At 39.8% G+C, this 20,279-nt stretch overlaps 1 protein-coding gene across 2 annotated transcripts in view; it reads right to left on the bottom strand.

Moving 5' to 3' along the window:
• EPB41L4A (erythrocyte membrane protein band 4.1 like 4A) overlaps positions 1-20,279 on the bottom strand; it is a 350,398-nt gene that overhangs the window by 161,440 nt on the left and 168,679 nt on the right. For both annotated transcript variants that reach the window (XM_089684738.1, XM_089684739.1), the window contains one exon: positions 14,340-14,460. In XM_089684738.1, coding sequence (XP_089540864.1) covers positions 14,340-14,460 — 121 coding nt within the window. The remainder of the gene's footprint in view (positions 1-14,339; positions 14,461-20,279) is intronic.

Here is a 20,279-nt window from a genome sequence, read left to right as displayed (position 1 = left end):
GGATCAATCATGCTTTGGGGTTGTGTTGCAGCCAGTGGCACAGGGAACATCGAGTAGAAGGAAAAATGGATTCAATAAAATTTCAGCAAATTTTGGATGGTAACTTGATGCCATCTGTGAAAAAGCTGAAGTTAAAGAGAGGATGGCTTCTACAAATGGATAATGATCCTAAACACACCTCGAAATCCACGGGGGATTACATAAAGAGGCGTAAACTGAAGGTATTGCCATGGCCTTCACAATCTCCTGACCTCAACATAATTGAAAATCTATGGATAGACCTTAAAAGAGCAGTGCGTGACAGACAGCCCAGAAATCTAAAAAAACAGACTTTTGTAAGGAAGAATGGGCAAAGATACCTCAAACAAGAATTGAAAGACTCTTGGCTGGCTACAAAAAGCGTTTACAAGCTGTGATACTTGCCAAAGGGGGCAGTACAAGATATTAACTCTGCAGGGTGCCCAAACTTTTGCAGACGCCATTTTTTTGTTTTCTGTTATTTTGAAAGTGTAAATGATGAAAATAAAATCTAACTTTTGTTGACATATTATAAGAAAGTCTAATCTGTAATTTGATGCCTTTTGGAGATTTTTCCATCTTTCCTTGGCTTCTTTATGCACATTAATACAAATTTTTAGCTGGGGTGCCCAAACTTTTGATCCCCACTGTATATTAAAGTGGTAGTGAACTCGTTAAAAAAAGTTCTCTGCTGCAAAGTAATATCATAATGTGCTAGTATGAATTGCATACCAGCACTTTATGAAATACCTTAGAACAAGGCCCTCCAGTGGCGCACTGTCACCTCTGTAGTAGGCTTCCGTCTTCACCTGGTCTTCCTTCAAGGTTCGTGGCTTGAATGGCTGAGCCGCTGATGACACCACTCCCGCAAATTTCGACCATGGCACACAGCTCTGAAGGAATGGCAAAGGCATGCCATTCCTTTAAAGCGCATGCTTCGGTATTGTCACTGGCTGCTCCGTAGAATATCTCCTAAATGGTGAATGTTTAGAAGATATTCATTTTACCTACAGGTAAGCATTATTATAAGCTTACCTGTAGGTAAAAATATATAAAGTGACTTTACTACCAATTTCAATGTCCTTTATTCATTGTAGGAAAACTTCCCAGTTACAATAAACATGGAAGAGTATCCTGCCAATACAGGAGGTAAGCTATGCATGCCTATAAACAAATTGACCATTATTGTTTCCGACCACCATAGTTGTAAGTAGACTTTTTTTCAGGATCACGGCACTGGATAGTGGGAGGTATCACGCAAATTATTGCTTTACACACCAGTGACCAACTAATGAATCCTGAACCACTGAGTGAAAATGCAGATTCGTCTTCTAAATTATTCTAGCCTGGATGAAGCTGCTTTACCCGTGAGAAAAAAGCTTACCAATATGTCAATACTTCCTGAAGTCAAGTAACAGAAATTTCGTTTTTCTTAGCAAGATATGATAATAGGATTTTGCAGTGAATATAGATTTGTTATTCACAACTGAGCAACTTGGAAATGAGTTCAGCTGTTGTAAGTTAACCTGGCAAGAGTGATGTGCTCTGTCTAAATAAACAAAACTTTACTTGTACAAAGAGTGATGACAGGCCATGCAAAGATAAACCAGTTAGGGATTCCCAGAGCACATAACATCATTCACAGACACACTTAGGGTATTACAGCTGTTCACACATCACACTTTTTATTGTTGCTAATAACAAGACATTCTGGGTCAAAAGCCTATTAGTTTAATGGCGCTAAAAGACAGTAGACGTGTGACAGGTCTTTTCACCTAGCAGCAATTTAGAGCATCTGGCACCTGACCTAATGTAATGTAAAATATTTATTTGATCCCCTGCAGATTTTGTAAGTTTGCCCACTTACAAAGAAATGAAGGGTCTATAATTTTTATCATAGATGTATTTTAAATGATAGAGACAGAGACAGAATATCAACCAAAAATCCATAAAAACACAAGATACAAATGTTATAAATTGAGTTGCAGTTCAGTGAATAAAATAAGTATTTGATCCCCAAACAAAACATAACTTAGTACTTGGTGGAGAAACCCTTGTTGGCAAGCACAGAGGTAAAACATTTCTTGTAGTTAGTTACCAGGTTTGCACACATCTCAGGTGGGATTTTGGTCCATTCTTCTTTACAGATCTTCTATAAATCCTTAACGTTTCTTGGCTGTCGCTTGGCAACTCAGTTTCAGCTCCCACCATACATTTTCTATAGGACTGGGAACTGGCTAGGGTACTCCATGACCTTATTGTGTTTCTTCTTTTTCACTCCTTTGATGCCTTGGCAGTATTTTTTGGATCATTTTCATGCTGGAAGACCCATCCACGACTCATCTTCAGTGTTCTGGCTGAGGGAAGTAGGTTCTCATCCAACATTTGACAATACATGGCCCCGTCCATTGGCTACTCAATGCGGCAAAGTTGGCCCGTACTTTTAGCAGAGAAAAACCCCCAAAGCATAAAGTTTCCACCTCTAAGCTTGACTGTAGGGACGGTGTTCTTAGGGTCATAGTCAGCATTTTTCTTCCTGCAAACACGACGAGTCGAGTCCATGCCAGAGAGCTCAATTTTGGTCTCATCTGACCACAGCACTTTCTCCCAATCCTTCTCTGAATCATTTAGATGTTCATTGGAAAACTTCAGATGGGCCTGTACATGTGTTTCTTGAGAAGGGGGACCTTGCACTGCAGGATTTCAATCCATGATGGCGTATTGTTACCAATGGTTATTTTTGTGACTGTGGTCCCAACTGTCTTGATATCATTCACAAGCTTCTCCTGTGTAGTTCTGGGCTGATCCCTCACTTTTATCATGATAATCCTTACCCCATGAGTCGAAATCTTGCATGGAGCTCCAGACCGAGGGCGCTTGGTGGTTATTTTGTATTTCTTCCATTTGCGAATAATCGCTTCAACAGTTGTCTCCTTCTCACCAAGCTTCCAACCTTGTGCAGGTCTACAATCTTGTCACTGAAGTCCTTTGACAGCTCTTTGATCATCTGCCCATGATGGTGAGGTTTGAATGGAAGAAAGAGATTCTGCAGACAGGTATCTTTTATATACATAACAAGTTGTCATTAGGAGCACTTTCTCAAATTGACAGGACTAATCTGTATACCACATGAGCATATAGCCAGTCTGTGGGAGCCAGAATTATTGTTGGTTGGTAGGGGTTCAAATATTTATTTTACTCACTGAACTGCAACTCCATTTATAACATTTGTATCATGTTTTTTTCCGGATTTTTGGTTGATAATCTGTCTCTATCATTTAAAATACACCCATGATAAAGAAGTATAGACCCTTCATTTCTTTGTAATTACAAAATCCGCAGGGGATCAAATAATTATTTTCCCCACTGTCGCTAATCAAAGAAATGGCCAGCATGGCAAAAATTACCCCAAAAAGATTTACTGAGTTTCCTTTATAAACAGCAGAAAGTGCAAAAAAGAATATCCACTTACATTTCATGGCCACATCTGACCCTTTCTCAAGGTGTCAGACATGTCTGTCTCTAAGGGAAAGGGGTCCAGCATGGCCTCAAATCGTCACTGGATATGTGGTTTTTACGCTTTACATTTCTGCACTTTATAATGGAACAGCAGTAAATCTTTTTGTTCAAAATGACTTGTATTATTTAGGAAACAAATTCATGTTATATCTGTGACATGAATGGCAGAGTGCTTAAAGCACTTGTAAACCCTTCCATACACCCAGTGAAGTGACTGGCCTCAATTGATACACATAGATGAAACAAATCCTCTTACATAAGTTGTACCTGTTTATCTTCAGCCATCTCTTCTCCACAGCCTCAGCAGCACTCAATAATCACTTTATCAGATATAGGCAGTTCAACTATCTATATGCTTTAATAAATCTTTTTGAGGTTCTGTTTTTTTTCTTTATTATTATTTATTCCCCCTGTCATGGGCAAGTAGTAGCCTATAACAACTAATCAGGAAACCTCTTTTACTTTTATGATTATGCTAAATGTAAGGTATTCAGCAGTCTGCATTTTTGAAATGATTATACTATAAAAAGCATCATAAGGGCTCATAAATATGTCATGTTGATTTAGAGTTTAATATCATTTCACATATTTTTTTATTTTCTTGAATTAGCCCAAGGACATTTGAGGTTAAGTATATCTCAAGGTTAAAGAAGAGTATTGTTATTAATACTACATTGGCCACTCACCAGTAAAATTTCATTTGAAAATGTTAATTTTTCAACATTCGATTATCTAATGGTTAGTGGGGTCCTATCGGCAATTGTGTTCAAGTGGAGTTATGAGAAAATGCTTTCAAGCAAACAAAATTTGAACTGTGAATGTTGTAGATGATGTAATGTGCATGTTTTAAGCACAGATGATGTTGTAGATGATGTAATGTGCATGTTTTAAGCACACAAAAAAACCTGTTTAATATGTCTGGAATTGCATTCCAGCAGCAGCTCTGGATAATATTTTAAGGACTTTTGAGTTGACTTATATGATGGCAAAAGCAAATGTTATATTTTCAAACAAAATTCTGCTAGTGTATGGCCAACTTTAGATGGCTAGAGTTCCAGGGGTTGAAGATATGAGTGGCTTTTATCATCAAATTCCAAGCTCCATTGCAAGCCTTTTGTTAGTTCCTTGTCATACTGTCAGATTTTAAGCTCCAAGGAGCAGAGCCCTCAAATCCCTCTTGTATTGAACTGTATTGTTGCTGTATTGTCTCCTGTTATATTGTAAAGCGCTGAGAAAACTGTTGGCGCTATATAAATCCTGTATAATAATAATAATATTATCAGTGAACCCAGCAATACCCATTGGGATTGATTTATTAAAATTAGAGAGTGCAACATCTGGTGAAACTGTACATGATAGCCAATCAGCTTCTTACTTCAGCTTGTTCAATTAAACTGTTACTAACCCACAACAGTAAAATCAGTCTGTATATGCAGTAAAGCATGCTTGTTATACTTACTGTGGAACCTAAGGGGTTAATCCTCTGCATTGTGTAAAAAGGCTGTTTGATCCTTTCTTCTCTGCCCCATCTCTTGTTGAAATGAACACCTGATACAAACTGAATCCATAGTCACATGCACATGCTCAGTTTGGTGTGTCTTGCTAGAGAGGTTTTTTTTTTCCTTGGGAGAGTGCATGTGATCAGCACAGGGCCAATCGACAGAGGTCAGTTGTTTCACATCCTCCTAGAGCACAAAAAAAACTCCTACAAGCTGTAACCAGTGCATTGCTGAAGTCACAAGATTGCTCTAACTGCTGATGTAAAAAGGTATTTATCAGTTTATATTTACTAAAATAATTGCATTTCCATATTGTGTGTACTGTGGGAGACCAGATACAGTAAATGCAGGGCCCTAGGATTAGTAACACTTTAATCTCTGGCAAAAAAAACTGTACCAAATTTTGCATTCTCCAGTTTTAGTAAATTAACCCCCTTTCATAAAAATGTGCCTGTGTTGATGCATATTTACTTCACAAAACAGCTCAACTGCCTATGCAAGGGTATTTCACAACCAAACATTGGCTGGACTGATGTATTTAAACAATGTTCCAATAATTTCTAAAATAATTGTGGCATTCAGTTCTATCTAGATGCCACCATTCTTGTTAGTGGAAGGCAAGCATTTGACTGGTATTGTTAGATAATAAACCATTTTCCTGCACAACATATTCCACAATTACTTTTATATGTATCCCTTTAACATGAGAGAAAACACACAAACAAAGGGACTTTTTTGAACGCGAAAAGTTGCATTTTTGGTTGCGTTTGCGCAGTTGCGTATGGAACCGCTGCAGAAAAGCATGTATAGGTTTATTTATGCATTTTTGATGCGATTGTTTTAAATCTGCCTAACAACAAGAAAAATCTTAAAAAAAAACCCACAAAATGCGGTAAAGACGCAAATGCAATAACGCAAAACGCAATGCAGAAACGGCTCAAACACAACCTGCATACAGTAGGTATGAACCCAGCCTAAAGAACAGATGTGTGTCATATATGCTTAGATTTCTCTCATTTAGCCTCATTCGGTTAGAGAAAACTGCACTGCTGGTTATTGTATTAGACAGCCGAGGCCAACTGAATCCCCAATCAGTGACTGATTAGATGCAGTCACTGTTTGGCCCACAATTTTCCAGCAAGATCCTTCGATTTTTTAAATTGATTTTGTCAAGCTGGCTTGTGCTGCCAGGGACAATCACTGTTTGAATTTCAGCCTATTCAGCAATGACTGACTGAAATTCAAGCTGTATATGGTCAGCTTAAAGTGTACTTCCAACTTAGTTAAATTTGAGAAAACTCCACCTTATGTTTATGTGTTCCCACTCACACAGCAAACCTAAAACAACATTTCAAGAAATATTTCTTACCATTTAGATGTTTCTGAGAAGAAGGCAGTGATTAAATATATTTTAGGTTATGCTATGTTAATGGGAACATGTAACAAATATGAAGAAGGTGTTATCCCAAATTAGCTGAAAAAGTGGAACTACACTCACCAGCTACTTTATTAGGTAGACCTTGCTAGTGGCAAGAAAATATCCCCTACACCATTACACCACTACCAACCTAAACCATTGATACAAGGCAGGATGGATCCATGCTTTCATGTTGTTTACACCAAATTCTGACCCAACCATCTGAACGTCGCAGCAACCAATCTGCCCATTCTCCTCCGACCTCTGACATCAACAAGGCCGCTCACTGGATATTTTCTCTTTTTCAGACTATTCTCTGTAAACCCTAGAGATGGTTGTATGTAAAAATCCCAGGGGATCAGCAGTTTTTGAAATACTCAGACCAGCCTGTCTGGCACCAACAACCATGCCTCATTCAAAGTCACTTAAATCCCCTTTCTTCCCCATTCTGATGCTCAGTTTTAACTTCAGCAAGTCGTCTTCACCACATCTACCTGCCTAAGTGCACTGAGTTCCTGCCATGTGATTGGCTGATTAGCAATTTGTGTTAGCAAGCAATTGAACAGGTGTACCTAATAAAGAGGCCAGTGAGTGTATGTACTTATGGCATAGAGCTTCTGCTATTAGTTTAGATAGAGATTGTAGAAAGTAAGAACTCTTGGTGTTACTAATGTGGTCCCAATCGAATAGGGAATTTCTATTTTTTTTCACCGGCTTTGCAAAGACACATTTCAGTTTACTACATTTCTTCTTACAATGGTGCTGTGTGTCAGCAAATAACCAAATCCGTTTTTGGTAGTGAGCAAAGGTAACAAAAGTAATATTTCTTCCTTCTGTGGAAGCTGCCATTTTACTTGTAGCTGTACTGCAACATGCATTATTCCCATTGTATATGTAGATTTTGTAAGCCAACTTGCCATCAAGCCCTGATCTAACATACGTCTAAACAGTTATTGAAGAAAAATACATTTTACTAGCCCTGAGGCCCTTTAGCTGATTGACAGTCTTTTCAGATGGTAAGCAAAAGCATAGACTGTTAACTAACTACATAATAAAAGCAGCGAAAGTTGAAATGTCTAGGGCACATAACAGTGATATGTTCTATTCCAAGGTGACTGCACATCAAAGAGAGAGGTGAATCTGAGGTGAGCACATAGCTACAGGCAGTAATGGATATTGTGTCAGCCTTCCATTTCTTCTTGCTTAAACTTCTGACAATGGCTGTGATTAGTCAGCATCACACCAGTGTTCAGCCAGCCTGCATGGCACAAGCTCATACAGCTCATTTAAATGAAGAGTAGTGGACGCAAGTGAGGCATATCAGAGACACAATGCACTGGATATGAAAAGAAAACCCAGCATGGATCTTCAAAAAGGCAAGATAAAAAAGATCAGTCATTCAGCGGAAATAAGATCCCATGGTATCAGGGCCAAAATACATAGCATGCAAATTACAAGCCTAATCATTTGAGAATTACACCGCTGAAAACTCAAATCTCAGATCTGGCAAGGGTATGTTCAAAGGAACAGGTCTCCAAACTGTGACATATCTAGAGTCTAGCGATTTCAAGTTTTGACCAGTCTCCACTGGCCTTTGCTGCATTCGTCTCAGTCATAAGTTCACAGAAGGAGTTTCTAAAATGTGGTCCTAACTGGCCACAAACTAATTTTAAAGTCAGAAGGTGCTTGTTCCCAGTCAGCATCTGTGAAATTGTCACATTTCATGTCTGTAAATATTCAAAAACATTTCTAGACATGTATCGTTTGACTTTTCTAAGGGAAAGAATCAAATTGCCTGGCTTGCATTTTCAAGGCTTATCGTTATTTTTTAGTTTATCCAATGCCAGAACCGACTTTCTGTTTTCCTTCTTCTAAGAATTATGGTTATCATAATAACAAAATAACGAGATGAGTTATAAGATAGACTTAAAAGAAACCAAAATGTCCTCAGCTACAGATCATAGAGCCCCATAGTAAAATTTGATGGAGCTCCCCTGGTGACCTACCAACTTTTCACAGTGTGTCTAAACCAAAGACAGGTAGCAGGAGAGTTGTCAGCATAGTCAGTACACTATCAGGGACTAGAGCTGTGGACAAAAGTTGTCAGGGAAATAGCGGACATCAGTGCAGGGAATTGGCTTTTAAAATACATTTTCCTGCTAACTGTCCTAAATTCTAATCTCTACCACGCTTCCACTGCCACAGCAAGCAAGTGCTGAAAGAGGTGGTATTGGCAACAATAAAAGGAAAAATCAATAGTTATAGTGTTTTTATTGAGTTATAGTAGCACTACAAATGACCATTTTCTATAAGTGTTAGTACCCCTGCAAATAATTCCTATATAACCCTAAATAAACCCTTTTTTAAACTACAAACAGCTGTCAGTTTTAAAGAGGATTTTCAGTGGCCCCAAGAAAAATTAAGTCAGCAGCTGATTTTTTAATGTGACATTAAAGGCAACAAAAAAAAACAACAAACATGTTATACTTACCTGCTCTGTGCAATGGTTTTGAACAGAGCAGCCCCGATCCTCCTCTTCTCGGGTCTCCCACCGGCGCTCCTGGCCCCTCCATCCTGCCAAGTGCAGATTGCTATGGGGGCAGTAGCCTCCCTAGCAGTCTGATTATGTCCATATTTCTGTGCTCAAAGTGGTACATTTTTTTGCATGGAACATGTAGTTTTTTTTATTGTAGGCCTGTAATTTTTAGGAATAACTCACTGAAATCTGTCCGAACAAGAGTCTAGTAAACATTATGTTAAAATTTATGTTAAAATTTGAAACACGAAATCATAAATTATTATTTAAGAAATAATCATAAAAAATAATAATATAATAATAAATTTAATTCAATAATATAATCAAACCAAACACACGGGGGTTACCGCTTGTGGTGCTGAAACTTTACCCCGAGCACTCGGGAATACCTCCAGGGAGGTTAAAGCAAGCTCGCTCCTAAGCCGCTACTCTGCGTGTCCATTCAAACACAGAGCCACTGTACAGCCCCGCCCCCTCATTGGCTCACTGGCCAGTGGCTCCCGCTGTTGTCTCAGCCAATGAGAGAGCCCCCAAAGAGCTGAGTCTCTCGTGCACACCGCTGGTTCGTGATGGGGCTCAGGTAAGCATTGATGGGGGCTGAGGGGGCTGCTGCACACAGAAGGTTTTTTACCTTTATGCACAGCATTCATGAAGGTAAAAAAAACCTTGAGCCTTTACAACCATTTTAAGGTTTTTCATACAAATACACAACTGTTTGCACAGGAAGATCCAATATTGGGAATGAGGTAAGCCATCACAGAAGTAGGTAAGCTGCTGAATTTTAATATAAGGGCACTTAACTATCCAGGGGTTCAACACTGTCCTCAATCAAGCCGGATTCATCACCAGTCTTCTGGTCCCTGGCACTGGCATATTTAGTTTGGGGAGTCGGCTGTGAGCCCTAGTGGCTTCATAGTTAGCTTCCTACTGTGCATGTGCAAGCTGCACTTTGCTTTTTGACTGGTCCCACAGCTTTCTGGAACCTGTGACATGTCCCAGAAAGCTGTGGGAAAAGAGGTCTGAACTGGGAGATGGTAATTGTCAAAACAAGGTACCTGCTCCCCAAAAACAAAACATGTGTCCAAAGGTGTTAGAGGAGGGGGGGGTGGAGGCAGAAAAGTGGAACTTCCCTTTTTAGGTGAAGTTTCACTTTACGTTTAGGAGACACTCTGGGATTGTTACAGCCCAAGGAAGAATGTGGTAGGCATAAAGCGGTAGGCATTTCATTTCAGTGCTGGCCAGCATGACCAGAAGCTTTGACGGCAATAAATCTACACCACCAAGACAGCCAAACAAATTCTTCTTACTGCATAGCCTGCAGCCTCTGCAACAGCAACCTCTGAAGTCCTTAATAATACCATGATAGATATTTGTTATCTTCACACATTCACAAATTTTCTGTTTAAATTGCTGTAACAGCACCCCTAATACCTTCCCCTTCCACCACCAGGACACATAGCAGCTGCCTGGGCAACTATTGGTATTCTTACAGCATGGGATAAAAGATATATTTTAGCAAAGTGGGTAGAGCCACGCAAATTATTCCTTTTTGCCTTTGGGTCCCCAGCACAGAGCTGCTTGTTTTACATATTATAGTATTACAGGATATAGCCATTTATTTTAAACAGAATATATCTGCTCTATGCATTGTGATGGGCGTCACTTTGGGTGGGGGGCCCATAGAACACAGCTCACTTTGGAGAGGTGGGGAGACCCCTGTCTCAGCTCCCCATATCCCTCTTATGTGTAAGTCACCCTGTGCCTGTTAGGGGTGCAGGGTGAGATGTCCTGATATTGTGTAGGCATGTATAGGTGGTTGTATCGCAGTGTTGTATTGTGTGTCTTGCTTGGGAGCAAACTATTATGGGATGTATGTGTTTGTGTACTGGCTTGGTGGGGGGTGTTTCCGGCAGCCCTTCCCCCTGATGGGACTGTCTGCTGATGTGTTTCTGGTTACTGGGTGTGTATTGCCCTGCCCTGTGTATATATCTTGTCTTTGTGTTAAAATAAAGTAGTCTATTTCCTGATTTATTTCAAGACTGGTCTCGTCAAGTCTCATATGGCCAGTGGTGGTGTCCGTGGATCTGTGTTCGGACAGGGAAGCGGGAGTCTAACGGAAATACCCTAGTGCAGTCGGGGTCCGGCTCCATTACATGCATACTGTACAATATCTGTGTTTTGAAATCATAGATTCTTCTTTTTTTAATATTCTTTATGTTTTGTTTTTTTTTAGTTATCTTTTTATTAAGTACAAAACCACTTTAATAAATATATTAAACTTAACAGTCACACGTTTCTTTACAAAGTTTCCAATATATCCCCCCCCCCCCTTTCAATTTCCATTTCTTTAAATATTCTGTAATATTCTTTATTTATGGAGTTTTCATACAGACAGGAGTTAAGCTGCATTTTACAACAAGAAGCTAAAGAAAAGCAGCAGACAGTTACAGCCTTATGGTGTGTACAATAAGAGTGCATCAGTCAAAAAAATCATTCATAACATTGTTATAAGCAATCATTTCATAGATGGGCAATCGTAGATTCTATATAAGCATAGCAAGGCTTGTGACCCAATGACCTACCCACATATAGACTGCTTTATGTGCACCAGACTGATAGCAAGAGATTTCAGACCACATAAGACTAACAGAAAAGGCCAAGCGGATTAAGAAGTATCTGATGTGCTTTGACCTAGCAATAAAACAGACAACTGGCTGGGCTCCAAGTGCGTCAGCCCTACCTCTAGATAGCCATTCCAGTGGAAGGTCTCCCACAATATCTTTAAAACAAATTTTAAAAGCACTGCTCATACACTGTGAGGAACAAAAACATGGTAACATTAACAAAATGTAGTCAGAGCTCCATATAAAATGGCTAACTTGAACACCTAAAAGTAAATGTTAGAAAATTCCAACCTTAAACAAATGGTTTTACCTCTTTGTATCTTTTTTTATAGGTTTAGAGCCAATGACCTCCACTCCTCATAAACTTGTGTCAACACATTAGCTTGTTTTCTATACATCCTTGTTAAAGGCTAATAAATCTGAAACACCAAGTCTTTCTGTGGGTGTCATAAAATGGCCAAATTAAAACCAGCAAGTCAAGGTTATGCAGCAGTCAGTACATATTAACACTGCACAGCAGAATATGACTGTCAGTCAGTACAGAATATTACCAATGCAATGTGTAGTGAGAAAATAAGAGAAGGCAATACAAACATAAGTAGATCTAATGCTTGTGGGTTTTACTGTTAGAAAATTATTAGGGTCTGTCAGACTATTTTGTTTATGAAAATCTTACCATACAATTATATGTGCACTTGACATATTTTATGCGTTATTTAGATGTAAAAGCCTCCCGTGTGTAGACACCAAAAAGCATTGAGACTGCTGCTGAGCACCACCATATTGGATGTGACATCAGCAGCCCACAGGCTAAAGCCACACTCTCTAATATTCCCACTTGCAGCTTCACCCACCAGCTAAAAGTTATGTAGGGAGGGGAAGACTAGAGGAGCTTGGTCAGCACAGACAGCAATTAGACCCGCCCAGAGTAGGAGAGCAAGGAGGGAAGGGCTGTGCTAGGGAACTGACTCTCCTGGAGTGGTCCAATTTTATAGCAAATTCAAAAGGCCATTACAAGTGAATAAAATAATTTAAGGAAAGAAAAAAGACTGAAAATATGCATTTAAAATATTTAAGAAAGCATGGCAACACTGCAAAAGTTATATACAAAATCTGCTTGCGCTCTTATGTTAAATGATCAATAAATAAGCACATATAGCTGCTAACATCTGATCCTATACCAATAGATCTGATGAAGTGTAAAGAATAAAGCAAAAAATGATGTAGAGCTAAAACAAGAAATAAATGAATACTCTGTTAATGAATCATATTAAGCACATGGTCAATATAACAAAGTAACACACTCCTTAACATGTAAAAGGAAAAGTAGTGCGTGATGGAACTAGATAAGTGAAATCTAAAACACATGTGAAACCCCTGCACACAGTGCACATATCAAAAAAGTCCAGTGATCCGTATCACATTCCTTCCGCTCATGCAAAATCAATGGACTGTGTATGGACCCACACACTCGGAAGTGCAATCCAAAGCCGGCTGAAATGGCCTCTCACCTCCTATCTGCGACCCTGCAGGGCCACAGAGCATGTAATATCACCACTGGATCAAGATAACCTTCCTCTTGGGTAGGTGACTTGAAGATATGTCCCCAGTACACTGATTCCACCTCTCCTATAATATCCTTAATGGTCAGATGAGCAGGATGGATCCCAACTCAGATCCCAATAGGATGAAAGAAGAAGACATCCTCCATAGTGTAAAACCGCTTTAATTTTGCTTAAAACTGTGTAAAATGCACACTTACATCAGCAAGATGAAAATACAGCTTGTTCCCATACCATGGGTGAGAGGCCATTTCAGCCGGTTTTGGATTGCACTTCGGGGTGTGTGGGTCCATACACAGTCCATTGATTTTGCATGAGCGGAAGGAATGTGATACGGATCACTGGACTTTTTTGATATGTGCACTGTGTGCAGGGCTTTCACATGTGTTTTAGATTTCACTTATCTAGTTCCATCACGCACTACTTTTCCTTTTACATGTTAAGGAGTGTGTTACTTTGTTATATTGACCATGTGCTTAATATGATTCATTAACAGAGTATTCATTTATTTCCTTTTTTTGCGCTACATCATTTTTTGTTTTATTCTTAACACTGCATAAGTCATAATGGTATTCAGTAATACTAGAAAAGGGTTTCTGACAGCAATAACATCAGTGACTGCTGATTACTCAGTTCTTGGTCTTCACTGAGCAGAGAGCAGTGACTGTCAGTCACCAGCTCTCTGCTCTGCTCCTCCAATGCTCATTGGAGCACCAGGCTGTGGAGGGAGTGGGGGGCAGCTGGTTCAGGCACTTAGCGGCATGCTGACAGGCTGAGCCAGATGTCAATCAGGCATTTGGTGGATCCAGACAATATGGTCAGGATCCTTCCAGAGTCTGGAGAAGCTCTGTGACCTCAGCCAACACCAGGTTTTAGCTGGGTCACAGGAATTCAGAACTAAGTGTACTTCTGTGACCCAAAAGAGCTTTGGCCATACTTCTTTAAATTTCAAAATGGCAGTTGGAACCTCAGTGTGAAATCTGACTGGTGGTTGAAGGTAAATAACAACAATCCTAAGTAAATAACAAGAAATGGATGCATGTTGATGTCATAGACATATATAGTATAATGATACCACATTTGCAGAAGCCAATTTTTCTTCTTTTACCAGAGCTCAAACATGACAAATAGATAATAAACCAGTAAAAATGCTGAAGCACTTACATTAACGTTTTGTGTATTCGCTCAATGGCATCTTCCAGGTCTTCTTTCTGGTCAGGCACAAAGCGGTATTCTGATACATATCCCGCAGTGTTCTTAAATGGATCGTAGTCACCGAGTTCCGCTAGAAGAGACAGACGATACAATTAATTTTTTAACATTATTCAGTGTTATCATTTCCAGGGAAAACAGACACGCTGCCTGCAGGCCTCTTCAAAGAGCATGTTGCAGAACTGATAATAGGAAATTGGGATGTCTCCATTAGCACCTTTTTTCACATAAAATCACCTCAGTACGGAACAGAGAACTATACAAACAAAGCAGATGCCATGACAATCGGGTGAACAGTGAATATAAAATAAAGCCAAAGAAGCGACAAAACCATCATTTGGTAAATTGAGTTCACTTTAATAACTGCTGTGGGAGAAAATGAACGTATACTGTCATTTTTTCTGTAAAGTAGAGAAGTCATTTTTGTGCTACAAATAAAAGTGAAAGAAACTGATATGATGATACACCAATTACCTAGACAGCAAATTGAAGATAAAATCAATGTAATTTTGAAATGCTGTCTACAAAAACCTAAAACTGAAAATATTTCATATTTTCCCAACATAAAGGGTAACTCCACTTTTCTGAAAAAATATGGCAACTAGAAAAGAATATATAGAATATACAATTGTTACACAAGCCACACTGTAAACGGAATGTTATTAAAATTTACATTTCCTTGAAAATTCAATATGGCAACCTGGAGGCTTTCTGTGCACAGTTGGTGTAGAGAACTTTCCCAGAAATGTCATTCCCTACTTGTGTGTTTGGCTCACTGATTTTCCCAGATGTCTGCAATAAGAAACAAGTATACTTCTAGGCATCCTCTGCAATAGGAGTTATATTTTGGTGGGATACTCCTTAAGGGTTAATTACTTTTAAAGGGATGCAGGCACTGTAACTTTCCTCATTACAATACTGTAAGTGCACCAACTGATTAGACTGAATACAAATGCTTCAATTTAGGAAACAGACATCCAAGTATATAGTAGAAGTGGTTCTAAAGGTTTTTTTACCTAAATGCATTAAGGTAAAAAACTTTATGGATGCAACTCCGCCTTCCAGGCCCCCCTTATACTTACCTAAGCCCCATCTCGATCCAGTGAAGTGCATAAGAGCAGTGGCTCTTCTTGGTCTCTCTCTCCTTATTGGCTCACACAGCAGTGGGAGCCACTGGCTCCCGCTGCTGTCACTCACAGCCAGTGAGCCAATGAGGAGAGAGCTCTGTATGTGAATGGACAATGTCCATTTGCAGGAACATGAAGTAAGCCTGCTTGAGTGCCCCCATAGCAAGAGGTTTGCTATTGAAGGTACTCGACATGGGGGCGAAGCCAGGGCTGCCAGTGGGGGACCAAAAAATAAGAGGATAGGGGCTGCTCTGTGCAAAACCATTACACAGGCTAGGTAAGTATAGCATGTTTGTTATTAAAAAAAATGTGACAACCTTTAATATTACTTTAACTGTTAGTAAGTAGTTATACCCAGAGCATGCCTGCAGATGCAGCAGCAATCAGCTGTTTTGTAATAGTGATTTGGTTGGCTTTACAGCCACCTGATCAATTTTACAGTGCTCCTGACACCATTTGTGGTGCTTCACATGCTCTCTCTGTCCTTCCAGGACCCCAGCAAACAGCAGGGATGGTATCACACAGAGAAGATGGAGGAATATCCCCTCTTCAATCTCCTCTACAATTAATGACCCGAGGAGCAACAATTATTTCATCACTTCTGGCTTCAGAGCTGTCATTCCCTGGCTGTTACAGCCATGGAAGCAGCTCAACATCCACAATCTGTACTTGGTTAGCTGCTTTGAAGGGCCGGGCAGACATCAGGGGTCTAACAAGCCACTGATGTCTGCATTATGAGTACCTGTCGCTTGGCCAAAGCTATCACAAAAGGGGCTGTTATCCTCCTTGTGATAGCAATACATTTAAATTAAAATAAATAAATAAAAATAGTTTTAAAAATCTAAAAGCACCCCTGTCCCCCCACGCATACATGGAAATGAGAACATACAGTTGCAAGAAAAAGTATGTGAACCCCTTGGGATTACGTGGAGTTTCGCATGAATTGGGCATAAAATGTGCTCTGAACGTCATCTAAGTCACAACAATAGAAGAACACAGTCTGCTGAACATAATACTAACAAACATTAGACGTTGCCATGGTTTAATTACACATAACATGTAAACATTCACAGTGCAGGGAGGAAAAAGTATGTGAACCTTTGGACTTAATAACTGGTTGACCCTCCTTTGGCAGCAATAACCTGAAACCAAACGTTTCCTGTAGTTGCAGATCAGACCTGCACAACGATCTGGAGTAATTTTGGACCACTCCTCTTCACAAAACTGTTTCAGTGTAGCAATATTCTTGGGATGTCTGGTGTGAATCGCTCTCTTAAGGTCATGCCACAGCATTTCAATCGGGTTGAGGTCAGGTCTCTGACTGGGCCACTCCAGAAGGCGTATTCTGTGCTGTTGCAGCCATTATTTTGTTGAATTACTTGTATGCTTTGGGTCATTGTCCTGTTGCATCACCCATCCTCTGCGGAGCTTCAATTGGCGGACAGATGGTCGTACATTTTCCTGCAAAATGTCTTGATAAACTCTGGAATTCATTTTCCCATCAATGACAACAATCCGTCCAGGCCCTAAAGCAGCAAAGCAGCCCCAAACCATGATGCTCCCTCCGCCATGTTTCACAGTGGGGATGAGGTTTTGATGTTGGTGTGCTGTGCCTTTTTTTCTCCACACATAGTGTTGTGTGTTCCTCCCAAAAAACTCAATCTTGGTTTCATCTGTCCACAGTATATTTTGCCAGTAGTGCTGTGGAACATCCAGGTGCTCTTTTGCAAACTTCAAACGTGCTGCAATATTCTTTTTGGACAGCAATGGCTTCCTCCGTGGTGTCCTCCCATGTACTCCATTCTTGTTTAATGTTTTCCTTATTGTAGATGTGTCAAAAAAAATGTTAGCATGTGCCAGAGATTTCTGTAGGTCTTTAGCTGACACGCTGGGATTCTTCTTTACCTCATGCAGCATTCTGCGCTGTGCTCTTGCAGTCATTTTTACAGGACGACCACGCCTAGGGAGAGTAGCAACAGTGCTAAACTTTCTCCATTTGTAGACAGTCTGTCTTACCGTGGACACATGAACATCAAGGCTTTTGGAGATACTTTTGTAACCCTTTCCAGCTTCATGCAAGTCAACAATTCTTGATCGTAGGTCTTCTGAGAGCTCTTTTCTGCGAGGCATGGTTCACATCAGACAGTGCATCTTGAAACCAGTAAACCCAAAACAGGTGTGTGTTTTTTAAGGGCAGGACAGCTGTCAGCAAAACATCCAATATCATCACACTGATTGGAGTCAAGGTTGGCTCACTCCTGGCTCCAATTAGCTCTGGGAGAAGTCATTAAGCTAGGGCCTCACATACTTTTTCCTCCCTGCACTGTGAATGTTTACATGTTATGTGTAATTAAACCATGGCAACATCTAATGTTTGTGTAGTATTATGTTCAGCAGACTGTGTTCTTCTATTGTTGTGACTTAGATGACGTTCAGAGCACATTTTATGCCCAATTCATGCAAAACTCTACGTAATCACAAGGGGTTCACATACTTTTTCTTGCAACTGTATGCATAGGTACGTCATGCATATATACAGTGAAGGAAATAGTATTTGATCCCCTGCTGATTTTGAATATTTGCCCACTCACAAAGAAATGATCAGTCTAAAAATCTTATGGTATGTGTATTGTAACACTGAGAGACAGAATAGCATATAATCGCATGCATATAGCAAATTGTAGTCAAGCATCCAACATGTTTTAAGATCAATAGACTGCTCTTCTTCAGGGATGCAGTAGCTGACTATAATACATTCTAAGGTATAGAAAAACAGTACATATAAGCATTTTTTAACCTTTGCAACATGACATTGTATTTGTTACGTGAACATATAATGACCCATATGTTCTAGATTTTTTAATATGGCCACATAGGTGCATTAAAAACACGAATACTGTGGACTGCTGTTGAAATAGCCACCAGGATAGAACCCTAGGGTGCCAAGACCGCTGAGCTTGCCGTCAGGACATGGGTGGAAAATTCCCCAGTGCTATTGGAGATTATATTTAATAATTAATCAATGTAATAGTGTATGAATAGATTGGCCAAAAATGATCTTAGGTACGATCAGTACATTTAAATTTAGAAGACTTACAATATGCAAAATGCTTGAGGCCTTAAGAGGGTATAAGAGCACTTATAGACTCGGCTTGCGATAAAGAGCAAACGTGGATCAAAGAAAAATGGCTCACTGCATGAAGGGCAAATCCAGAAGAAACCAATAATGACACTTGTATTCAATGGCAATAAAAATGAAAAAAAATATAAAAAAGAATATAACAGAAAACATTATGATTATCTAGTGATCAATTTTTATCCTGAAATAGAGCAGTGAGAGATAGTGCATAGCAAAATACCTGCATAAATGGCGATGGTATATACAAGCAGTGTGGTATGTTCAAGAGCAGCCAGATAAAGATGAATGTACATCTGCAGCTACTGTAAATAAATCCCATAAGGGAATCGATATTCCACCAATAAAATGCAAAGCAGAGTGGGGACTTTGTTGTAAGCCAATCCCAGTCCACCAGCACCCCCCCCCCCATAGGTGCAGCAAGCGTCCCACTGGATTGAATGACATCACGCATCATGTCATCCATCGCAGGAAGGAGTGATGCCGTCAACCCGAGTCCTAAGCGAGGCCTGGACCACAAAGTGTGGACAAGCCTCGATCCAGAAGCATGCCAATGACCAAAGCCCAAGAAAAAGCCATAGGCGATACAGGGGATCAAAACACTCCAACTGGTGAAGAAAACAGAGAAGTGCAGCAGCATATATAACCAAGACATATCCCATATATACAGAAATAGCAAACATATCTATCAGGGAGAGAAGAGAGAAAGAATAACTAGAAACAATAACCATGAAATGGGATAAAGATAAGGGCAAGAAGAAAAAGGGGAACATTGAGGGAGACTAGGAACCAATCCTACCTAGAGATAGCAAGGAAAGAGTGTGTGATATTTATATCATTATCAGTCTTATGATAGCCTACAGGAAAAAAGGTATTCCCATGTTGAATAATCAAGAATGTAACTAGAAGTATATACAAATTATCTATAACAGGAAGGATATAATAGATAGAACATGTTATTCTTCCCATCCTCTAGACATGAACCCATCTAAGAATGGTCTGAAAGAAATGGACTCATTTAATCCTGGGGGTGATGTAGCTTCATGTTTATACATCCATCTGAGTTCACGCTGGAGGAGAATTTTATTTCAATCCCCTCCATGTAGGCCCAGATGTACCCTATCAAGAATGAGAAACCATATTTTAGGGCACATCCCCCTATGTATGCCCCTAACGTGTCATCCTAGTGGAAGGCCTTTGTTACAAGATCTCATACTGGAGATGTGGCGGTATGCTCACCTCCAAAACCCCAGCTTGGTTTTGCCAACATACTATTACAGTCACACTGAAGTAGATAGATTACCCCTTTCATTTTACAGCTGGAAAAATGTTGGGGTTCAAATCTCAGGCCTTGTGGTAGTATGTTGGATTTGCGGATGTCCATGAACTGGCAATAGTTACAACCCCCACATTTGGAAGTTTCAAAGTGTCTGCAGGGATCCCCTTCTTTGCAGGCATGGTGTGTTGATCCAGGAGCCATGAGTCACATGACTAATAACCGAAATTTCTTTATTCACCTTGACCAGAGTAAAACTGAAAAAAAAACACCACAGATAATGTGCAAATGATAGAATCAGAAGGAATTGGAAACGGTTTTCTTTACTGTCCTACTTCCCAAAGTGTCACCAG

The sequence above is a fragment of the Staurois parvus genome, unplaced genomic scaffold (genome assembly GCF_062004578.1).
Source record: "Staurois parvus isolate SC_StPar_1 unplaced genomic scaffold, SC_StPar_1.0 ptg000354l, whole genome shotgun sequence".
NCBI lineage: Eukaryota > Metazoa > Chordata > Amphibia > Anura > Ranidae > Staurois > Staurois parvus.
This window is presented reverse-complemented; position numbering and strand designations above follow the sequence as displayed.